Below are 26,213 nucleotides of genomic sequence, written 5' to 3'. Positions count from 1 at the left end.
TATTAAAATCCGACGACTTAAAATTAACTTAGCTGATTTTGCTTTTCAATTAGCACAGATTACTCTCTTAAAAAGTAAAACATAAAAATTAAATTCACTTAATTTAATCTATAGATAAGTTATTTTACAATCAATTGGGATATTAGAAATACTTATATATATATTTTTATAATAAAATCACAAAATATAACTAAATACTTGTGACGTTATGTTAAAGTCATCGGTTTAACCAGTGATCCTTGATTCAGTAATATTTTGGCCGCCATTCGATTCGATTTTTAAAGCATTGTGTATCAGAGTGTTCAAATGAGCTTGATAAAAATGTACAGAGACCCCTTTACCTCTCTATAGGCCATATCAAAGTTAATTAACTTAGGAAACTATCATTAAATCAAAGTTAATTAACTTAGGAAATTTTATTATCATTAAAGTGGGAGTTTTGGCCCAATCCAAACCCATGGAGTCACTTTCGACTCCTCTCCGCGAATCCGTTATATTCACAAAATTTATTTACGAAAGTAAAAAAAATATGACATATATAGTGACACTTAATTATTTTTTATATAGTGACACTTAATTATTTTTATTAATTATTCGTTGTGAGGCTATTAATACATAAACTCTCAACATATTAATTTTTTTTCTTTTATTTAATAGGTATTATGTACATATATAGGTTCTTTAATTAGTTGGGTAAAAATATATGAAACTTAAATTATATCCCCACTTGATTTGACGTATGTCTAATTTTAAAAGTTTAACTTTGCTATCTAACCATTTGCCCTATGTAAACATTTAAAGAAAAACTTCAAATATCGTTCCCTGTAGTTTTGTATTTTTTTATTTTAATATTATGTGGTTTAAAGTATATCAATTTAATAACTCATGATTTTTTTTTTTATTTTCTCTACTAATTTTTTTCGTTAAATCAGTGACAAAGTTAAAACTAAAGGATACTAAAGTAACTATTCGATAAATTTAGGTGGGGTATCTAAAATTTTTTGTATATAATTTAAAGAAATGTTAACGGAGGAGACGATGAAAAGAGAAAAATGAAATCATAAGGTATTAAATTGATACACTTTAAACCACAGGGTACTAAAGTGAGAAAGTGTGAAACCACAGGGGTGGTATTTGAAATTTACCCAAAATTTAATTCATTTGATCTGAATCATTTACCGACTCTTCTATTTAAGGATTTAGATTAATTATTAATTTATTTTTATAAGTTTGATTAGCATATTTTGCACAATTTATGTGGTGGCAACAATTAATTAAATTCAAGCAAATAATGGGTCTAAATTTTGTGCTAGAAAAATCATACTTAAATTTAACAAGTTAAAAACTGGATACAAAACTCAAAATATGTAAAGATTGAATTGTTTGATCAAAGGAAATCATAATTATTTAGCAACTTTTATTTGGAAAAGAAAAATGCTAACTCAACAACTTAAAATGGGTGCAAATCTTACACCTTATTTTTGGATGTGCAAATAAAATTGCTCGTGTGTAGGCTAAATTGCGCTATTGGTCCTCAAACTATGAGTCTCGTACATTTTAGTGGCCTCACTTTAATTTCTTATAATTTTTGGCTTAACTTTCTAGCTGTTGCAGTTATGTCCAACAATGCAATTTAGTTAGGGGAAAACTTCAAAAACCCTACTGTGGTTTCGTAGTTTCTCATTTTGCCCCCCTGTGGTTTAAAATGTATCAAATTGCTCCCCTGTGGTTTCGTTTTTATCTTTTCGGTAACTTTTTCGTTAATATTTTATTAAATTATATACAAAAAACTTCAGATACCCATCTAGATTTATCAAATATTCATTTTAGTACCCTTTAATTTTAACTTTATCACTGATTTAAAAAATAATAATAAAATTAATAAGAAAAAGAGAAAAAAGAAACCACGGGGGGCCAAATTGATACATTTTAAACCACAGGGGGGGCAAAGTGAGAAACTACGAAACCACAGGGGAGGTTTTTGAAGTTTTCCCATTTAGTTAATTAAGTAGTCATAAAACTTTGATGTGACAATGATATAGTATTATTATTATTATCTATACTCTTATATGAATTCCCAATATCAAATGATGATATGGCAAGCTCTCATTTTTTCATTTTTTTAAATAATTTAATTATTTCTTTCTCATCTTCTTTAACGTCTAACTCTTTACCTTCCAATAGCATCACCTTCTGTCTTTTTATTATTATTGTAATTAATTCAAAATTAATTTTTTCTCCCAAAAGTTCTAACTCTTCTTCTCTTCTTTAACGCTCACCTCTTTACCTTCCAATAACCCCACTTCTCTCTCTTTATTATTGTATTTAATTAATAATTAATTTTTTCTTCCCCCAATGTTTCCATTAATCTCTTCGTTCTTCAACTCTTGCTAAATCTCTTTCATCCTCTCCCTCTCCCGTAAAAGTCGCTTGCTTTCATCACTGTCGTATCGCGTCAAGTCCATAGAATCCGTAGATCCCGTCGTGTATTTGGTGGGGATGGCAGTGGTGGTAGAAGATGAAGATCTTGGATGCGGCGGCGGCGGTAACAACGACAGAAGTGGAAGAGAGTATATGGATATATAATCAACTTACTATTGATAGTATGGATATATAATCAACTTATTATTGATAGTATATATATATATGGTGATAATCAAGTAATCAGGAATTTTTTGTATTTTACTTTTTCTTTAATATTTTTTTTTTAAAACTACCCTATCTATTAGCTTTTTTCAATTTCTTTTATAGTTATTTAAAGGGTCAAATGCATACAGCTCCCTGCAAACATAGCCAATTGCGGATATATCCCTGCAAAATCGAAACTCCATAAGTTGTCCCTGCAAAAGTCCCAATTTATGCAGATATGTCCCTGCAGTTAACATCTGTTAGTGAGCTGTTTGTTTTTTAACAGCGAAGTCGTGAAATGACCATTTTATCCTCACAAATATATCCCTCCAAAAGTTTTCCTCTTCCCCTTCTCTTTCTTTTCCTTTTCGGACCGTCGAAGCAGACGACGGCGGCGGCGGCGCGGGGTCAGGTTCGCCGGCGACGAAGAAGAGGGAAGAACGCCGAGCACCGGAGCTCTACCCGGAGCTCGTCGCCCTCAACGCCGTCCCCTCCCTCGTCGGCCTCCTCGACCACGACATCGCCGACATCGCCGGCGACGTCATCTCCCTCCTCACCGACCTCACCGACGCCGACGTCCTCGGTGACCACGACGACCCCGCACACGCCCTCGTCGCCGCCCTCGTCGACAACAACGCCCTCGAGCTTCTCGTCCAGAAACTCGCCCGCCTTTCCTCTGAGACCGACCCTGACGAGATTCTTCTCCCTCGCCGGTGACGAAAAAGAGGGAAGAGGAAGAAGGAAGAAGGAAGAAGAAAAAAGGGAGAAAAAGGGAGAAGAGGAAGAGGGTTCTCCACCGTCGCCGCCATATCTCCTCGCCGGCGACGAAGTAGAAGGAAGAGGAAGAAGAGGAAGAAGGGTAAATACGTCAATTCACACTATAATTAACCATGGTTAAGTATTTTAACCGTAGTTAACAAAAATTTTCTAACAGATCTGGACGGTAGGGACATATCTGCATAACTTAGGACTTTTGTAGGGATAACTTATGGAGTTTCCAATTTGCAGGGATATATCCGCAATTTATTATGTTTGGAGGGATGTGTATGCAAATAACCCTTATTTAAATGTATGTAAAATTGTTAAACAATAAGCAGATAGAAAATATTTTTTTTTATAGGATTTGTTTATAGAATGAGATGTTTTTTTAAAGGATTTGCATGTATGTTATAAATAATTGCTTACTCCAATTTACAATTTTATATATACACTGAATAATTTTAAAAAATTTTCTATTATACAATTAAAATCTAATTCAACAAATACAATTTAAATCATATTAAAGTTTATATATGAAAATTTTATAACATACATGGCTAATTTTATTTAAATTAATTGAATTATTAATTTGGCTAATAATTTTATTTAAATTATTTTGTCATTCCTTTATTTTACGCCTCTCTTTTTTTCTTTTTCTTTTTTTTCTTTCTTCATTTCCTCACTGTTTTTTGTTTTTAATATATGTACAATTTCAAACTATCATTGATGATCAACAATAATAAAAAAGTCGCTTCGATAATATTTGTCCGCTGCATCGTGCGGATAACTACACTAGTTATTGATAATGTGTGAATAAAAGACCTACAGGAGCCATGACCCCCTTGCTTCTTAAAAATTACAAAGAAGAACTTCGCTTTTTTCTTTTTAGGTTTTTATAAAAAAACCAATTATATAGGGGTTTTGAGCAAAAACACATCTCATCTCTATTCTCTACTAAAGTTGTTTATGTTTTAGGAAGCTTCATAATCATCCTTTCTTTCCAGTAAAGTATGATGATTTTTACATGGTAAAAATGTAAGCTACCTCCTCAACTATATGTCATTTTGACAAAACAAAAAAAAAAAAAAAAAAAAAAAAAAAAAAAAAACACCCTTATGGTTTCGCATTTTTTACTTTGTGCCATGTGGTTTAAAATATATCACTTTTGTATCCTGTGGTTTTGTTTTTCTCTTTTTATTATTTCCTCCCTTTTTTTTTTTATTAAATCAGTGATAAAGTTAAAAATAAAAATTACTAGGTGAATACCTCGGTGAGGGTATGGAAGTCTTTGTATATAATTTAGTAAAATGTTAATGAAGGAGCTGACGAAAAAAAAAAAAAAAAAAAAAAAAAGAAACCACAGAGTACTTCATTGATATATTTTAAATCACATGGTACTAAAGCGAGAAAATGGCGACAGGGGTGGTATTTGAAGTTTACCTTTTTTTTTTAAAATTGATACCTCTTTAACCTTCAAAATTTTTAATTTGGTTTTATGACTTGTTAATTAACTTTTTTTTAAAAAAATGGAATACTTAATTAGTCATCAGCAGTTAATTAATTTAGTTTTATTTGCTACAAGCTCCAAAAAAATTAATCTCAATAAAAAAAATTATAAATCAGGAGGCTATTTCAAACTGGCTATAGTTGAGAGGGTCTCCATACATTTCTAATATTTTACTATATATATAATTTTTTCTCAATTTAATAGAAATTAAAATTAGCCCTCCTAAAATAAAATTCAAATTATGCGGTTGGCCTACTGATTTTGTTTGGTATCACCTGCAACTTTTATTTTGTAAATAAAATTCTACATATTTGAAAGTTTTAGTGGAAAATTTTCTCAGGATTTAGTTGTTGGTTAAATTGCAGTGTATCTTGATCTAACGCGAAACATCATTTAAAAAAAAATAAAGATGCAAACATAAAGTTTCTACATAGATTTTATTTTTATTGTCGAACAAAAAATTTAGTTACATAAATTGCAGAAATAATTGTCAACTACAAAACCATTCAAGGATTTGAGTTTGACTTTGTTTCTTTTTTTAAAAAAATTGATATTAGATGCGACCTAATTTTTGTACTATATTTTTTTGGCCCTTCTTAATAAAAAAATTTTGCATTAGTCCCAAATTGTCACATCAATAACACATTATTATTATTATTATTAGCCAACAAAATTACATTGTAGACCTAACTGTAATAACGTAAAAAGTTTGGACCAGAAATTATAATAAATTAAAATTTGAAGGTCAAAACATTACGGCACGGGCCGTATCCACCGTGCTGTATCGCACTAACAAGATATCAACACGATACAGCCTCCGTGTCAATGGCACGGTTTAAAACTGTCTATTCTTTAAATTAGTAAGTAATTTTTTCAATAAAGTTGAAAAGATTTGATAAAAAAATATAACAAATCATCAGAATATTTTGTTGTCAAAGAAATTAAATAAATATTTTATGTCATTATGTGTGTCATTTTTGTGATCGTATCGGTATGGCCCGACACTCACTGTGCAATACATACCGGCAAGTTTCCGGCACAATCCCATGCCACGACACTTGAGTTCTTGGTTTGAGTAACCAGAGTGCAATTTAGCTTTTCTTTTTATCTTTACCTTCGTTTTCCACCAAACTAATTCCATTCACATGTGTTTTTTTCTTTTTTTTGGCTTTTTTTGCATTTGGCCTCCTAAAAAAAATTTATTTTAAAAATAGGCTCAGTAAATTTATATTTGCAAAAATGGCCCTAACCATGCCACGTCAGCGCCACGTGAGCAGGGCAGGAGCCGGCTTGTTAAGCTGAACACGGTGAATGGTTCACCATATTTTGGAAAAATATAAATATATGTATTTGGAAAAAATATAAAGAAAATATAAGAAAAGAAAATATAAATATGGAACACGATGAATGATTCACCATGTTCAACTTAAAATCGTGGCGCTGATACGGCGCCTGCGTGGCAGAGATAGGGCTAAATTTGTAATTATAAATTTGATGAGGCTATTTGTGAAAAAAAATATTTTGAGGGCCCAAATGCAAAAAAATGCCTTTTTTTTGTGTGTGTGTGTGGATAGAGAGAGAGAGAGAGAGAGAGAATTCCATTCACATGCATGTGATTCCCGTACGTTACGGGTGCACGGGCACGGATCAAGAACTCAACGGCTGTGTGCAGTTGCAGGAGCACAAGCTCTCCTTTCCTTCTTTTTAAGACCCACCTCTCAGCATTTTTCACTCTCACGTGCGTCCAAAGTTCACATGCTTCCCCCATAAACGTAGAACAACACCACATTTATTAATGGCTTGCGTAAGGATCCAACAAATTCTTAGGCTTAAAATTCTCTCGCACTTTTATAGATAACATCTTAATTACCTTGGACATAAAAAAAAACAAATTAGCTTAGTTGTAAGTTTTTTACTTTATTAACGTAGCAAAAGATTCATTTCATTGAGGGGCCTCTGTACAATTTTAGCTTTATTTGTTGACTCTCGACTCTGAGCAACATGATTGAAACTAAGGAAATTAATATAAATTTTCATGCAAAGCAGTTCAGTGATACGATGATGTCTTGAAAGCACCAGTTAAGTTTCTGCGAGGAATTTGGTTGCAGGCGAACCAACAGATGATAGGAATTGAAGCATGAGATGAGAATCGAGGGCGTATGATGTGTGCCGCATGGACTTACGGATCCACCGAGAGAGAGCGGGCAAAATTTGATCAAATTTTGGGTTAAACAAAGACAACTAAAAAATGACTAGTAGCCCAGTACCACTGGTTCACTGAAACAGCACTCTGCACAGCTAATACGCTTCAAGTTCCAGTAGTATTTGCTATATTTGCCTATCAATACAACCCTCGGCTTTCCAACTCAATCAGGAAAGAGCTGACAATGAAAATGCACCCACAGAGCACGGATAAAACTCGCACACTTATTTTTCTCTTTTTCCGGAGCGAATAACACAGAAATCAGAGTTTATAATCAATCAAACAGGCTTAGTGTATGCTAAAAACAGCGGATTATCACAACTAGCCATAAGCTCTTGAGTGGGATTCTCTGCACTAAAAGCACTCCTAAAAGGTAAAAAGCCAGTTACTCAAGCTAATTGCGACAATGAAGAGGTCTTCAACCATAAGGGCCTCCCGAACATCGTATTTCCATGAACAGCAAGATACGCACTGTTTAACCTAGAAAAGTTTTGGAGAAAAAGAAACTATATCAGGCACGGTAGAGACAAGGTGATTAACAAGAGGCGGCAAATGTTCGTGAGGAGAACATACTTGTCCACATCGGGTATCGCCAATGGATCGTATGTTTCTTCCTTCTGCTCCACGCTCGGAAAAGAACCAACTATAGATGTCATTTCTGGTGCTCCTTCGACCTAACAAGGAGTATAACATGAAGAGGAAAAGTAGTTTATTCGTTACACAGCCATCGAGAGAAAAACATTCAGCATATTTACAAAGGTTTTCTTTCTACAATAGGAAAAGGAAGTACTTCATTAAACCATGTAGAGAAGATAATTATAGCCTGTTCATCCGGTTCCTGAAGTATGTAATTTGCTTGACCGGAATTGCATCTGACACTCGCAACAGGTAATATGTGAACCCTATGATGCGTTTTTATTTCGCATAGTTATGAGGAGCACAGATTTGATGTAAGCTATGTCAAGCATTTCAAAGTTATTTTCTGCTGAGATTCTCCTATCTGTTTTAATCCCATTCTGATGAAATTGGATCAATATGAAGTTTCAAAGGATTGAGGCGAACTGGATTTTGGAGACGAGTCCGCTAGTTTGGGATGATGTGCAATGAAATTCTGACCAATTGTCTTTGTTGTTGCGTATAAGATTGCACTTAACTTTCCAAGGCGTACATTTCCTAATTTACCCTTTTTGAAAAACAATTGTCGGCGGTAATGGTGATGGAGGCAATGGTAGAAGTGGCAGTTCACAAGGAAAGTTGATGACAATGGCTGTGGATGTGCAGTGATTGATCTGGGAAGTTGATGACAACGGCTGTCTGATTGATCAGACCAGTGTGTTAGTCCCCATTGCGGTGATTTACCGACACTGATGGTGCTTGCAGTGACGACGGTAGTGATGGTGACTCAAACGGTAAGGGTGGCTCACCGATGGCAAAAAAGTGATGGCTCATCAGTAGTAGTGGTGTTGTTCAGATTGTGCATGAGGGTTCTTAGTCAGATTGTGCATCCACTTATTGTAGCTAAATTTGATGTTTTTGATAATTAGTACGGATCAAGTGAGTGCCGAAATAGCATTCACGGTAAAGTTGACTCTGAATAAAAATCCTCAAGTAGAGAGTAATGATAAAAATAAAATGTTATATGTTGGATGTAAAAAATGTCCTAGAAAGAAGATGCACATTTAAATTCTAGTATTTTATCCTTGCCTGCTGAGGATATTGCCCATATCCAGCATAAGCACCATAAGCATATGATGGATCTTGCGCTACCCCGTATGCATATGCATCATACCCATAGCCGTAGTAAGCAGCCCACTGGCTAGGATCAGTTTGCTGACCCCATGCTGCAGATGCATCCTGCAATACAGTTAATAACAGAATGAGACAGACACATAAAATTTCATTGAAGTTTCAGAATTTATCTAAACATCTCTACAGGTTTTCTGTACCCCCCCAAACCCCACCAAAAAAAGGGAAAAAAAAAAACAAAGGATTTGAGATATATCATAACAAGAGAACTTTACATATATAAACCCAGCTTAGATCGCAAGAAATTTAAATTTTCATATAAATATGCAACCCTGAAAACTTAATTCTTGCATATTCCCTTGTACAGTTGTAGTACTTGTAAGAATGCCATTCCTTGAAAGGCAAGATTTCATACTGAATTTGAAAACTCCCCAAATTAAAATAAGGGTATTCAGACAAGAAAAAACTGACGTTCCAAGTGGTATGCAACAAAATACAGATTTCACAAGGGTACAAGTCAAAACAGATGATTTCATGGATATGTATTTATAGAGTAACTTTATAAGAACAGTGAAGGCTTGATGGATGGTATTTGGAGAATAAATGTTAGGGCATCATCTATATTGATGGTCTATACTGTCGACAACACTGTTCAGCATTATGTTCAACACTTGAAGATGGAAACAGAAAATTTTGCAGGTATGTAGTTACGTATAACATATCTCCCCTGATAAAAGGAAGATACCAACATATCTCACCTGCATGTGACCTAATGGAATTTCTCTCTACCTGCGTCCCACAATAACTCTTGTTCGCAAAATCACAACCCTAATGACTTTATTACTCAAGCTCCGAAACTTCCCCATAATGAACCTTTTCCACACAACAGTCCTATCTACTAATGCAACCATGGGAACCCACACCTCCTAGGCAACACACTGGTGCTGAAAACAAACCACTACACACCCTTTCTGTTTTTCTCAATTCATATATTTACAAAACCCATAAGGCCACAACTGACACCTTAAATCCAGAACTTCCACCAACAAATCTTAACCTTTCAAACTCTTAATCCAACCTAATCCATCTCAGCATACAAACCCAACCTGTTTGCAACTGACATTGCTTTCACCCCATCAATACTTCATCATGCCTCTGAGTTAATATTCCGCCTTTTCCTTTTCACGTTATGAAGTCCTTATCTCATTAGTACCACTAATGGTCCATTGTGCATCCCTATTTCCTTATTTTCAACATTTTTCTAGTCATTAGGTTAAGTTTAGACCCTATATTTCCTTCAAGACCCCAAATAAAGATCCATCCAACCGATCAAAACATAAGACCCCCACCTTATCATATATCGCGTTGCCTTGAGCAGATTTCAATATCATTTCTCAAACGTTACTGATTAAGACATAAAACTTTTGTGATTCAGTCAAATGCAATATTGCACTTGGTTGACCCCATGGCAAATTAGGTTGAAGTTCTACCATAATGGTAGTCAAACACAGAGTGCAGGCCGAAATGCTGAAGTAGTAAAATGCTTTCCTAGGGGATGGAGTTTCACAAACTTGCTGCCAAACATGAAATTAAGCACCAAAAATGATGACACCGGCCCTAAGCTGCAAATCTAGATAAAGATGCTAAGAAAACAGCAATATGTTAATTTTTCATGTGTGAAAAAGGTTGACGAAATAGAATGGAGCACAATAATAGGAATATCGAAGAAATCTATTTAATAACAACAAAACATGAACAAAATAATCTATGAGTGAATTTTGAAGATTCCTATAGTAGGGGAGTCCTACAAAGTTTAGAGAACCGCAAGGGCATACATTAAATATTAGTGAAACTACAAAATAAAAGATGAAGTTAACAACAGGTAGAATAGCATCAATGCAATTTGTACCACCATGTATTGGTAACAAGAAAAGTGGACAGTGAAATTGCAAATGTAATTGCAAGAAGTCTTTTTGATCTATTAGAATTGCAGTAGTTTATTCTAAAGCCCAAAGCAAGTACCTGCTTATTTGCTGGGCTTCGACCCCATGAAAGCCTCACAATTTGTTGACCAATCATCGTGCCATGAAGCCTTTGTACAGCTTCTTCAGCAGATGCCCTGTTAAGGTAACACACATGAAGTTCACAAACCATAAAGCATGCACCTTCTCAAAATTGAAACAGATTATCTACCAACCATTAGTTGCCTAATCTTGGGAGACATTGACAGAATAAAAAAAGAGTAAGCATTTTGCTAGATACAATCCATGGCACTCAAGCCATAAACAAGAACAGGAAGTCCAATGTTTTCTAAATGGTTAAAACAATATATTTTTTGAGGTTGGATAGAAATCACAGGAAAGCCTCGTGCCCCACCAAATGAGCTTAGAAAGTTATTGGGTTTATAAATAAAAGGCAGGTACAAGAATGCTATGATGTATGAATGAAGAATAAAAGAATGGAGTTTTACATAAATACCCCTGCAAAATCGTTCACTTACATATACCACTGTATAATCTAAATTTGCATATCTATACCCCTTACAACACAGATTCTTACAAGAATCTATTATCTTAAGTTGCACTCGTGAGGATTGAGGAATGATTCAATTCATGGGAGGAGGATGGTTTTGCATTAGAAAAGATTTTCCAAAAGAAGCACGAGAGAGTATACGTAAGAAAACATTTTGAAGAGCTTATAAGGAAATTCAGATTTCATAGAGCTGTATTAGATAATTTTGCACAATTACATATGTCAAGTCCCTGGAGGACATTAAAAGTCCCATAAATCTTGTTTCATATATACATGTTCAGTCTTCAGAGAAACTACCCACAGATAGCAGCAAAAGCATATTATTATGCTCTTTTATAAGTGTTAAACGCAAAAATATAAAAAATACCATTCTCTACAAGCTTAAGATTTTGGAGAATAACGGTTATTTCGTATAATTTAACATGGTATCAAAGCAAAAGGTCCTGAGTTGAAGTCACGTCAGGCTCCTAGGATAATTTTTTTCCTCCCATTTAATTCAAGTCCACGTCATAAACCTATCAAAAAGTCTCGAGCCCAAACGTGAGGGGAGTTTTGAATGTTAAAATATAAAAATACCGTTCTCTATTAGCTTAAGCTTTTGCGTATAATGTAAAATAAGTTAAACCCAAGCAAAAAGAAAAGGTCTCTCGCTTTGAATTCCAACTAACCTTGAGACAAACTGCACGAAACCACATCCTTTTCCAGCTGGGATCTTAGCATAGACAAGCTCCCCAAACTGCGCACAAATCTGCTTCAACTCTTCCTCCGTGATATTAGGGTCCAAATTGCCAATAAATATCTGCAATGAAATACAAAATAGACAGATCAATAATAAAGAAAAAACATGCATGACAAAACAAGATATGTATGAACATACAGTTGTATTCATTACGTCAGGGTCTGGCAGAACTGGGGCAAGCTGAGGCGTTGTATAAGCTGGCGCAGGATAAATTGCTGCTCATTGAATTAGAAAACATCAGCTTGTAAATTCTTCTAGACAGAGGTAATAAGGTGTAAAATTATGTACTCCTGCTTAGAAAACTAACTACAGGCTATAAGCATGAAAATGATCAAAATATAAGCTTCAAGAAACATGGAAATGTAAATCCATTCACAGATGAACCTACCCTTGCTTCTTAAGGCCATATTCTATAGCAACTTTTCTGCTTCAGAAAGAAGATACTTTCCGAAACCAGTGTTTAGGAAATGAAAATTCAAGACCTTTTAGTATGATGGAAAGCTAAAATGAGCATTTGGATCCTAAATGAGATGTTCAAGTTTGAGGCTTTTGCTTTTGCTGCAGGGGGATACTACATGTAGGTATTTTGAGGAAGTGGTTAGTGTTCTTTTTTAATAGTTTCAGCCAAAGAGCACTTCTACAGAAACTCCAGCGTAGCTGACAGGATTTTTAGTATGTACAAGACTGGTTGTGTGACTGACATAAGAAAAACAAAAAACAGAAATATCTAATGTGAAGTCGTTTTTTCATGACTCAACTCTTATAGACCATGCTGTATGGGAGATCACTTTGCCTCGTGCATTCAGCTTTTTTCTACATGTGGCATTGTGGACATTGTCCACATTGCTTTAACCCTTCACCATACCTAACAAATCTAGGCAGTTCAAAGAATTCTTTTTGGCAGACAAAACTATTTCTTTCAATCAATATTTAGTAGCGTAGTTAGATTCTAGAGTGTTACCAAGGATGGTCGGCGCCAGCTGTGTCAGTCGTGCGACTCGTGCCAATAACTGATCACCACTAGCATGACTCCTAAGTCGTGGCATGACTGTAGAGGGCCTCAAGATATTGGCCTAACAGAGCTAATGGCTTCACAAAGAACAGTATCCTATTGAGATCTGATAGTGGCACAAACCAAAAATGGTCTATGTTAACATGGCTTCACAATGAACAGTATTCTATTGAGATCCGATGGTGGCAAAAGCCAAAAAGGTCTATGTTAACATGGCTTCACAAGGAATCCTATTGAGATCTGATGGTGGCAAAAGCCAAAGCAGTCTATGTTGACTCCATGGTAGTTGGACAGGAAGGATGGAGGCAATGATGGTCATCAGATCTGTCAAAAAGAAGAAGAAAAGGGAGTAATCCTAATTACATAGGACCTAAAATTGAGTTATTGATGAGTTTCGAATAGGGAATTTGATCAGAAACCGAAAACCATTGAGAAGTTTACTTTTTGGGCTTCCCTTTTCTTTTCATCTCTTCAACGAATCTGAAACTATCATTACCTCCATCCTTCGCACAAAAAAAATGTTAGGACTAATCTGGCAAGACTAACAATTTTATGAAGCTCAACTATATCTTGAGACAGGATATCAAAATCAGTACGATTGCCTCCAACAACCTGCCTAAGAGCACTTGGCAAAAATTATCGAGAGCAAAATGGGTACTTAAAAGGAACTCGGACATATTGTTATCACAAAGAAAATTATGAATGTATGACTGTTTAAAACGGTACCTTTTGCAGTCTCACATTTTGGAATTCATCTGCAGACTAAAAATTATAGGTCGAGGGAGGGGTAAGTATGTAATTTTGCCTAAATCTTTTATTAAAAATTTAGCTTAAAATATCAAGATTCTTATGCTATTATATAGTTACATGGAACAGAACCATTTCAGGTTCTTTTATCATTTCTTCAACCTTCTTTGCTTCCACAATGCCTCTTCCTTTCTTGATAAAAATCCACTGCCTTATAGTGTAACTAATTGCAAACAAGTGATATGTTGCAAATTGCAAAGAAATGTAGTATTAATACAATTCCTTGTCACTATATAAACATTACCTCTAGCAGCTGGATACTGTATCTGAACCCCAGTTGTTTTCTTCGGTGTGGCCGCACTAATCCGCATAGGCCTAGTTGAGCAATAAACACCATTCATCTCAGTCATTGCACGATTCTTCTCTGCCTCATCAGCAAATTTAACAAAACCATATCCCTTTGAACGTCCTGTATTTGGATCAGTCACAACCTTCGCCCCTCTGACTGAAGAATAATGGGTCCGAAAGGTTTCTTGTAACATGTAATCTGTCACATCAGGTGCTAAATCCCCTACAAAAATAGAATGATCAGCCGCAGGATCACCACGTCTTTCGCCCATACCAAAAGAGGCCCAATTCAGCCTAAAAGTCTGCTCTGTTCCAGGCATCTGTAGCCCATTATATGTCTGCAAAATTCTTTCTGCAGCTTCATGAGAGACAAATTCTATAAAGCCATAGCCTTCCGGAAGCCCCGTTATCTTGTTACGAATGATCTTTACTGACACTACCTGTGTATGAAAGAAATTACAAGGTTAATCTCAATGGTTGCACTTGCATATAAAGGTGCAGCCAAGGTATGCATTGTAAAAGAAGTTCTACAAGCATGGCATGCAAAAGGAAGACATGAAAATTTTTACTTCTGAGGTCAGACGTAGTGTCACAAACTCTTCAACAGGATAAGGTTTGAAACTACAAACAAAAAAAGCATAATAAACAGTGGGAAGGTATTAATGTAAATTCTCTTTTTTCCTTACAAAACAACAAATAGATAACCACACAATATCCGTTATAATTACAGTAATAAGGCTGTACACACATTCCACTCCCAAAACCGTTCATTAGTAGGAGATTCTTGCATTAGGATGCACTTTTGTTTTACTTTAAAGGCACATTTATACAGGTTTATGCGAGTTAAATATTTGCCAGGTAATATTTCACAGTAAAAATATTGGGCTAATAGTTGTTTACTTTTCAAAGGTGTTTGGTTACAGATAACAGAAAATCGTCAAAATATTAAGATAAACTTTGTTTGGGACATCTTGTATGACCAAACTCTGGTATTGGCAGCTAGCAGTGGCGATGGGCTCTATACACCATATGCAGTCAAAGCAGAGGTGAATTTCGTCTGCCAAAAGGGGCTGCAGGTGACAGCGCTGATATTAACGGTGACAGTGTTCAAGGATTTAAGTACCCATCGGCACAGGCCGTGCCCACCATGCCTACCATTCCAACAAAATATCGGCACGATGTGACCCATGTGCATATAGCATAGCACTACTCAAACCCTCTTCTTTGAAATTAACAAGTAGTTATTTCAATAAAGTGCAAAAGATTCAATAAAGATATATTATCAGCAATTAGAGTATACCAGTACCAAAGAAAATAAATATTTCATGCCAATGTATGCCAACACACAAATATTTTCTTGCATCTGGCACACATCGGCACAGCATGGCACGGCCCCAACAGTGTCGTACCATACCAGTAAGTGTTCGGCACAATCCTATCCCACGGCACTTAAATCCTTGATGGTGTTAATGATGTCCATTTTTCACTGACGATAGCAAGGGAATAAGGGACGACACTGGCAGTGTAAGTTGCATGCAGGTTTCGTAAGAACTTGAAGTTGACACAAGGCTGTAGTTATTTATTGGTGGTTACTAACAGTAGCCAACCCTGTAATGTTTATTATCACTTGTTTAACTGTATAAACAATTATACTGTATACCATGTAGGTCACTAGACAGCCCCGAACCGAACAAGCACTGGACGACATGATCTCATAGATATGATTTGGGACATTAGTCATTTCTGCAAGTTATACTAAAATATAAAAAAATAATAAAGAAAGAAAGAAAAGGAAAATTAAAAGCCTAAACAGTTAAATGGACATTGATACATCCCTCTTTAGGTTAAAAAATAGAAAAGTTAGTTCACTTGAAAGTTCGAACAGCAAAAAAATCAAGGCATAAAATGACATAACCAAAAAACACTAACAAATTTGAAGCTTTTATCCTTACTCAGCAACACAATAATTACAGAATTTTTGGGATAGGGTAATCTCAAATGAGGAAGAAAACTCAGAATCTCAGATTAATCACAAGGAGAAGCAGGAAAACATATTAAAGAAGTTCTTCGTGGCAACACTAATCCTGTGGTTGGAAACATTATTGAATACGATTTGACTTGATTTACCAAGATTTCGAATGATTTAAGTAACACTCCGTCCATGCGAAAAAAGTCAGGCCCAAATTCAATTCACTTGAATTCGCAAAATTGCAAAGACAACTCAACTTGATCGCGATTTTGCACCGAACAGAGTGTAGGAATCTGTCCAATCACAAAATCCATTTTGTTCTCTCTTCGCTTCCGCTTCTGCTACTGTAATCACAGAATCCTAAAACCCTAGAACAGTAGCTAAAATTTTTCGTTGGTAGAAACCCTAGGTACCTCTCCGGTGTGGGCGAAGCAGCCGTGGAGGTAGCTCTCGTCGACCCAGTACTGGAGGTCGCCGATCCAGAGGGTTCGGACCTCTTCCAGGGTTGTCGGCTGGTGGTAGCTGGAAGTCCCCGGCGTGCCGCCGGCGCCGGCGACGGCGCTGCCCGCAGGGGCGGCCCAGGCGTGCGGGTGGGCTTGCATCGACGCGCCTGGTTGGGAATCCTTCGATTTTTTGATTTTTTGATTTTTTTTTTTTTTACGGGGGGTTGGGTTGGGGGCTTTTTTTATAAAATAACCCTCCAAAATTATAAAATTGGAGATGTAATTCTGTCAAAATTTTATTTGAAAAAATAACTCTCCTTTCGTCATGTAGGCGCCACGTCAGATTTTTACTATAAATACGATGAATCATTCACCACCTTCACATATATATAATAATGAAGGCGGTGAATGATTCACCACCTTTAGTGCAAAATACCCAAAATTTATGAAAATTTGTCAAAGTCCTGAAGCTAAACGGTGAATAATTCACCTATAAAGGCGGTGAATCATCCAGCGCCCTTATAGCAAAAATCCAATGTGGCGAAAGGAGGGTTAGTTTTCCAAATAAAATCTTAATAGGGTTATTTTGCCAATTTAAAATTTTTGAAGGGTCATTTTATAAAAAAAAACCCTTGGGTTGGGGGATATTTTTGTCTACTATGAGACGCTACCGTGAGTTCTAACTTCTAACCAAGTTGAGCTTGACCTAGTAGGACTAACTCATGAGCCGCAAGTTTTTTTTTTTTCTTTAGGGAAAATTTCAAATACCAGTGGCCCTATGGTTTTATATTTTCTCACTTTAGTATTATATGACTTAAAGTGTATCAATTTAGTATCCTGTAGTTTTATTTATCTTTTTATTATCGATTTCACTAATTTTTTTCGTTAAATCAGTAACAAAGTTAAAATTAAAAAATACTAAAGTGAATATTTGATAAATATAGTTAAAGTATCTAAAATTTTTGTATATAATTTAACAAAATATTAACGAAAAGCTAACGAAAAGATAAAAATAAAACCACAATTTAAAGCACAAGATACTAAAGTGAAAAAATATGAAACCATAGGGGTGTTATTTGAAGTTTACTTTTTTTTTTTTGTTTTTATGCATTTACCTCAAAATGAGAAGGAAAAATTGGTGGAATGTGTTTGCTATCAATTTCAAAAATTAGTCATCTGTACTGAGTCTGAAAATCAAAATGCGCCTTTTTATACTTGTAACTGAGAACAAGGATTTTTTTTTTGTTATTACCTAATTTTTATATAGTTGTTTATTTTTATAACAGTGGTGCTATTCACACATTCAAAAGTGGGTGTATATCTATTATTATTACTATATACTAAAGTAGAATCCTTAATGAACCCTATATGAAAAGCTGACACGTGGCGCTCTATATGTTTGCCACGTGTTAAGCTCAAATATAAATTTTTTATTTTAGAAAAAAAAATAGATTTTTTCTAAAATATTTTACTTTAGGAAAAATAAAATTAGATTTTTAAGGAAATAATACTTTAGGAAAAATAAAATTAGACTTTTTTTTAAGGAAATAATACTTTATGAAAAACAAAATTAGATTTTTTAAGAAAATAATATCTTTTACTATATTATTAAAAATCACCTATAATGAATGAAATTTTATACAAAGAGAAAATAAAATTAGATTTTTTTAAGAAAATAATATCTTTTACTATATAGAAAATCTACGTGTCAAACTCAAATACAGATTTTCTACTTTAGAAAAAATAAAATTAATTTTTTAAAGGAAATAATATCTTTTACTATATTATTAAAAATCACCTATAATAAAGGAGATTTTATTTCAAAGTCACATATAATTATGTCGAGATATTTTAAAAATTCACGGATATTATGTGACAAAAAAATTGGCCGGTGCAGATATTATGCGTGAGGAAAAAATATTTATCTTTATTTGAAAATAAATTACTACTTAGTTAATTATTTGAAATGATTGGTTAAAAATTTCTGGACATAAAAATATTAGTAAAAAAGGATAGTGACATTTTTGGAAAGAGAAAAAATTCAAAACTCACGCTTTTATAAAAAATTAATATATTTTACTATATTATTTAAAAAAAATTTATTTCAAAGTCACCTATAATTATGTTGAGATATTTGAGAAATTTATGGATATTATGTTGCGAAAGAATTGGTGGTGCGGATATTACGTGTGAGAAAGAAAATATTTATCTTTATTTGGGAATAAATTATTACTTAGTTAATTATTTGAAATGATTAGTTGAAAATTTCTGGACATAAAAATATTAGTAAAAAAGGATAGAGGCATTTTTGGAAAGATGCAAAAATTTAAAACTCACATCACTCCTGTAATTTCCTTCGCTCTTAAATATTGATGCTTTAAAATAGAACATATTATTTCCCTACTGTCACTTCTGTAATTTTCATTTCGTAATTTTTTTCCCTACTGTCACTCCTGTAACTTTTCATCTTCATGCAACAAAGTTTTTTTTCTTTATATTTTCTTGAAAACCAACATCTATATATTTTTGAATCTTAAAAGTGACAGTAGGAACATAATATATGTGTGCTTACTCTAATTTGTGTCAAATATGAAAGTTTAGTTGATCTCATTATATGCTTAAATATTAATGTCATTTGTAATTTTTCATATCAATTTTAGTTATCATTTTATTTTGCACATCAATATGTAAATGTAAATTATTTTGCACACCAATTCATAGATAATAGAGTATGATTGAATTTTGCATTTTAGTTAAATATTTACTTTGGTCCAAATTTTTTTTTCTCTAGCTTGTGTACTTTAATATGTACTATAATTAAGATTGATAATATATTTTTTTATTTGTTAAAAAATATAAAATTAATTAGAAAATCTTTTTGTTATCATCACATAATAATTTTTATTATTCTATATTATTATATTAGCCGTGCATCGCACGGGTGAAAATCTAGTTTTATGCTCTATCTATCTAATAGATGAGAGTCAATCATTAATCACTTGACACTATCCGTTGGAGTGTACAGTAACATTTATCTTTTTATATATAGATTGGATTTTATGTATTTTTCGATAGTAATGCTAATTGTACATCCTAAAAAGAAGTAAATTTTGCACCCTTTCATCCAAGTACCCATATTGCTCTAATTGTCTTGTTTTTTTTTTCTGGGAGGAAAATTTTAATTTGCCTTCTTATGATTTAGCACATTTTTAATTTGGTATTTTGTGATTTGAAGTGTTTGACTTTGTTATACAGTGGTTTTACTTTTATCTAACTGCTTGTTTGTTTGTTTTTTTTTTTGAGAGAGATAGGTAGCATGCTACCCGTTTCGTTTATTTCATTTAGAAATAAACTTAGCAGAAAATGTGAATCAACTAGGATTCGAACTTGGGTCTCGGATGCCAACCATCAAGCCCTTTACCACTTGCTCTAGGGACGATCGGTTACTTTTATCTAACTGTTAAGGCCTGTCATTAGGTAGAGTACTAGATTGTTATATTTTACAAACTACAAGGTGATACATTGTAGAAAATGCTACAATGTGTCACCCTGTGGCTTGAAAATATATTAATTTATTATTCTGTAGTTTATAAATTTATTACTTAAGTATCCTACTTAATGGCATATTTTAACAGTGAGATAAAAATAAAGTCACAGAATGACAAATTGAAATGCTTCTAACTATTAAGTGCCAAACTGAAAATACACTAAATACATGGATACAAATTGAAGTTTTTTTGAATATAAAAAATTTAAAAAAGTTTTAAAAATGTTGGGATGAAAGGTATTAGATATACACACTTTTTTGAATGTATAACTGAAAAAGTTTTATAAATGTTGGGGTGAAAGTTACAGGACTATTTTGCTGAGTTCCTTGGCAACCGTTTCTAGTTGTTGTCCCCTCCCAAGGGCAGGTTCTTACGCATTACTCACCCGTCTGCCACGGGAAACACCGCGTGCCGTACGACTTACATGTGTTAAGCATGTTGCCAGCGTTAAATTTTCATTTCTCTATTATGAGTTTATGACTTTACTACTGCAGCAAAAATAGGAGAAATGAGATGTTCATGGAATAGTTAGCGCACCAATAAAGACTCTTTGACATAAAGAATAATTTTTCATTTTAATAAACTTGGAACCGAGGTTTTAAGTGCTCGTCGGCACTGGCCGTATCCACCGTGTCGTACGGTGCCAATAAGATACAGGCACGATACAGACTCTGTACCAATGGCGCAGCTCAAAACTCTATATTTTTTAAATTAGTAAGTAATTTTCTCAATAAAGTTCAAAAGATGTGATAAAAAGGCATAATAAATAGTTATAATATTTTGTTGCTAAAGAAAAAAAATATTTCATACTATTATGTGTCGACACATAAGAATTTTTTTGACCGGCATGCATCGGCACGACTCAGCACACACCGTGCTTACCATGCCGGCAAGTTTCCGGCACAACTCCGTGCCACGGCACTTAAATTCGAACTTTACTTTTCATATAAATTTATTCTAATTACATGATATCTAAATTAAGCATCTCAAACACATCAATTTCAACTATAGGCTCAAAATCAAATTACTTAGATTTTTTTAAAAAGAAATTACATTTAACGTTTCTATGCAAGAAAACTCTAAAATTGACCCCAGATTTGAAGCCCTAAATGACATTAAAATGTTCGAAAATCTCTTGCTAACAATTTAGGTAGTGAATTGCTTTGCTTCTTGGACTAAAGAAGTCTCTTATTTCTTATCAAATTGAGTATGCGAAATGAAAGATCATCTCAATTAGTATCCGAATGAGTAAGATGTGATCTTTTTATTTGCAACATGTATAGAATGTGCAGTTCTTATCACATGTATATTTGTTATTTTAGTTTGTCATTGTTCAATTGGCACATCTAGTTTTTTTTTAAAAAAATAAAAAATAAGTGTGGTTCATCCCTCGATGCATTTGTTGGATCGCTGGTACTAACCGTTAATCCCAAAAGGTCGAACTGTTAGAAATGTGGAACTAATTCACTTAAAGCATATGGACACAGCGTTCATAGGTCTCGATTATCACTCTGGCCCAATCAACTTTACGCCATTTCAAACACGACTCACCCAACATGATCTCCCACAACAAAGGCAGAATGTTGGTTCATTTAAGCCAACAATCTCTCTTCTTGTACCCACACAAATTTGCAGTATGCGAGAATCGAACTCGTGACTCCAGGCTCCAATACTATTTATCGAATTCTTAGTGTTAACAATTAATATCAAAAGTTCGAGCTATTAAAAATATGTAACCAATTCACTTAAAGCGTACAAACACAGCGTTCACCATCTCGATTATCACTTGATCTAATTAACCTCACGCCACTTCGAATATGACATGTCCCAACCCAAATTTACGCCATTTCGAATATGACTCAGTCTAACATGGCCTCTCACCACAAGATAGATGTTAAAGCACAAAAAAAAAGAAAAAAAAAAGAGAAAGAATGAGAGAAAATTTGAATCCAACTTTGAATAGGAATATGGTGTATAAAATAAAAGCGCTGTTCGCCATGTCCGCCAGGCTCTTCGCGTTGCTGCGGTTGGCCTTCTACGGGGCGCCCTCGACACCGGCCTCGTCTCCGTCATGGCCAACCTCGTCACCGCTCACCAGGTGTTCGATCTGTGTCTGCAACGAGCAGCGCTTCTTTAAAAAGAGGCTTCTATAAGTCTACTCCCCCTCCGGCAGCAGCCGTTGCATCTCGCTCATCGCCTACGGATTCTTGATTCCCCACAACGAAGATGACAACATGTGGCAGCAGCGGTTGGAGGAGCCAAAATTCGAAGCCGACAGCGCCGTCGACGAGCATTTGGACGTCGTGCCGCGCGGGCTGCACCCAATCTATGTCGACAAGTCCCGACGCCGGTACCTGGTCAGCTCCGACCTCATTGACCACCCACTCTTCCGCGTCCTTATCAAGCGCTCGGACGGAGGAGAGGGGATGTCGTCGGCGGTGATCATCGTGCGTGAAGTGGTGCTGTTAGAGTACCTGCTGCGGATGCTGCGGAACGTCGGCGTCCATCCCGAGTTGACGCCCGACGACCTCGTCGATTTCTTCACCTTCGACCTTGCCACTGCACCGACTCTATCATAGCCGCAACTTCCAACTCTCTGTTGCGATTCCAACGCAATTGGAGTTGCGCAACGCACCACGCCTACCAACTGTTCGATGAAATGCCCAAGATGTATTTTTTTTTCGACGGCGAACTTAACCTGCGTATAGAGAGAGAGCGGTGCTCTTCTCTTTGTAAAAATATGTCATTAAAAGAGGGAGAGAGCGGTGCTCTTTTCTTTTTAAAAAAAATGTGTGTTATCAAAAGAGAGAGAGCGGGTGCTCTTCTCTTCGTAAAAAAAATATCATCAAAAGAGAGAGAGAGTTTTTCTACTTAGAGAGGCAAAGAAGCATTATCCATCTTTATTGTCTTGTACCTTCAAAGGAGATAAAGAGAGAAAAATACTCTCTTAATTCTCTCATAATTAAGAGGCAAAAGAAATCAATCGGATTGTTGATTGTTATTCTTTTGATCATCTTTTTATTAGAAGAACAACGGGATGTTCGAAAAATAATCGAACCCCTTAATTCCATCCAAAATCGAACCTCTCGATTTGGCCAAATTAGAACAAATCGAGATTTAATCGCATTGGACATTCTATGCTCCAAATTAAATTAAGTTGAATTTTCATTATTAATGACTGAGAATTTGAAAATTAAAAAAGTGCATGTGAAATTTTAAGCATTGAATTTGATTATGAATTAGGTTAACATTTTGATCTCAAACAAATCCCAAATAATTTCAAACTAACCATTTCAAAGTCTCGTATGGACCAAGCCCGTACTCACCTCAAATCACATAACTCAAGCTCAGCATAACTCAGGTTCAGCCCAAACATAAATCTGGGCCCAATTCTATGGCTTGCCTAAAGAAAACATGGACTTAACCCATACGGGCCTAAATTGAGCCCGAGCCCACATTCACGACTCAACCTGAATCCATACTACATGGGCCTGAATTTAGCCCATGCCCGAATCCTAAATTTAGTCCATGCCTGAGCCCACAGCAAAATTAAACCTTAACTTGAATTATATGAACCCACTCTGAGCCCAGGCTCAGGTTTGAATACAAACCTAACCCAAAAAAAAAGAGTGTGCCCAAACTAGATCAAGGCCAATTTAGATCTTCATGAGACTTAAAGAACCATAGTTCAAACTCACACTCTAAACTACATGGATATGAAACCAAGCCTTACCAATTTGTTAAGGACAAATCTTCTTAACCCAATTCTCTAGCACATTAAACTAGAGTCATATTTGCTACCACATTCATAATAAATCGGATTCTAAAATATTTGTTTATAATTGATCAAACCATCTATTTATCTTAGTATATGTGACTAAGGTAAAAAATAATAGATTAGGTTTCACCTAATCAAATTAAATTTATTGGACTCTAATACATCTACTTGGAGTTCAAATAAATGAAGCTAAGTTAGACTCTAATACATATACTTAGAGTTTAATTTAAATTAAATTTGACTAATCCTAATATATATAATTAGGATTTAGTTAACATTTCACCTTATGGTGAACCCAAAGTAAATATGATTAAGCTCTAACACATAAGCTTAGAGCCTAATTACACTAGACTCTAAGATATAAAATTAGAGTCTAATTCAAAATATTTGGGCTAATCCTAACACATACATTTAGGATGAAAGCTTAAATTGAATATCAAATCAAATTCTATTGGACTTTATCACATACAATTAAAGTTCAATTAACCAAATCAAACTCTAATGCATCTAATTAGAGTTTAATTTGAATCAAACCCGATTAAGTCCCAATGCATATACATGGAATTTAATCAATCCTTCATCTTAGGGTGAACAATGTTGAGCTCCAAAACATATAGGGCCCAACAAAATCAATTTGATCATATACTTTGAGCATCTTGGAATATATAACCAAGGTGCAGTCAAAATTAAGTTCAGTTGACCATCATATCATAAAATTAAGCACTTTTTTTTTTTATGCTTTGTTTATGTACACTGAGGGTTTGCCCTTGGTTAAAGCCATATAATTGAATGATAAACTATATTATAAAATCTTTTTTGTTCAATTCCAGTTTATTTCTCCTTAAGTATTTCAGAGGTCTCTTAATCGAAGGTACCCTAATATTTTATAGGGGTAATTAACAATGAATGCTTGCATTTATTGGAAGCCATAAATCCACAATACTTGATACCCATATATATATCAAATATTAATCTGAATCATGAATAATACCCCACGGAAAATTAAAATAAGATAAACCGTGCGAGATGCGTCATTCGTGGTCGCAGACAATAGAATGCTAACCCATTTAAGCCTTTCACTAATGAATTAAAAGTATGATAACCCTTTCTTTTTAAAAGAAAATTATTTAATTTGATCGGAGAAAGCAAAGGCTAAAAGTGTGCTGATAGAGGAGTTCTATATGACTATGGAAGCTGATGTAGATTTGCAGCTCTTAGCTTATAATATTCATTCTATTTTATTTTATTTTTTCCAAAGTGATTGAATTATAGTAGTATGGACATTAGTGTTTTTTTTTTTTGCCAAATTACAAAAAAAACCTTCATGCACATTTCATATCTCAATTACCCTCTGCATTAAAAATCACGGTAATTACTTTACACATTTTGTCATTATTTCAAACAATTCCAAAATAGGATAATTGTTGAATTTGATTATAAAACTTTGGAAAGCAAATTGGCTGATAAAATTAGCTACAATTAGCAATATAATCATAAAAATTTCATAACTTTGCTCAATAAACTATCAACTTTGATTGTACTAACAAAATAGACGATCCCGCTTATGTAATTTACTATTTGTATTTAATTTGCAAAATAGATAGATGTTGAACTATGTGACAGACATATCAACTTTTTATAGTGAACTTTTGTACTCTAACTCACTCATTATCCAAATTTTTGCACTTTCTTAAAAAAGTGTTAAAGTATAGGAAGCTAATTGATGTAAGTTTGAGTGGATAGTTCGGAGATTTTTGTCATTAAGTTATTGTCTAAATCACGTACATTTATACATTTCAATTTTTTTAGAAATGAACTCAGCCAAAAATGTGCAAAAATTAGGGTTTGAAATTGGAACCTTAAAATTCAACGATTAATTTTTTAGCCACCTATATTAGATATGATCAGATATCATATTGTGATCTTTCATCATCATATTCATTGAGTCACAATCTTTGATATGTTTAAAACTTGAGCATCAAGATAGTAGATATGAGATGGATACAGAATCAATTAACTCATAGTATACAAATATTAAATTAAAAATTTTCTCATAAGGAGTTGTGTGAAACAATTTGAAAAGTTTTGGGACGAAATGTTGAACTTCATGAAAATGAACTCATCAGATAAATGCTTGAGAGGGATTTTATTTTCATGAAGTTGTATGATAATAATATGATGAGAAATTACGTAGAAAAATACAAGAGAAATCTCATTTTACAAATAATTTTATGAGAAAAAAATTGATCTTTTA

At 34.3% G+C, this 26,213-nt stretch overlaps 1 protein-coding gene across 1 annotated transcript; it reads right to left on the bottom strand.

Annotated features, from left to right (window-relative positions):
- On the bottom strand, window positions 7,137-16,848 carry LOC109718718 (polyadenylate-binding protein RBP47B'). The gene is made up of 8 exons (XM_020245103.1): window positions 16,604-16,848; window positions 14,178-14,661; window positions 12,253-12,329; window positions 12,044-12,174; window positions 10,866-10,962; window positions 8,802-8,951; window positions 7,671-7,771; window positions 7,137-7,577 (listed from the first exon to the last, which is right to left on the bottom strand). The coding sequence occupies exons 1-8, from the start codon at window positions 16,790-16,792 to the stop codon at window positions 7,487-7,489; spliced, it is 1,320 nt and encodes a 439-aa protein (XP_020100692.1). The 5' UTR covers window positions 16,793-16,848; the 3' UTR covers window positions 7,137-7,486.

The sequence above is a fragment of the Ananas comosus genome, linkage group 12, assembly GCF_001540865.1.
Source record: "Ananas comosus cultivar F153 linkage group 12, ASM154086v1, whole genome shotgun sequence".
Lineage (NCBI taxonomy): Eukaryota > Viridiplantae > Streptophyta > Magnoliopsida > Poales > Bromeliaceae > Ananas > Ananas comosus.
This window is presented reverse-complemented; position numbering and strand designations above follow the sequence as displayed.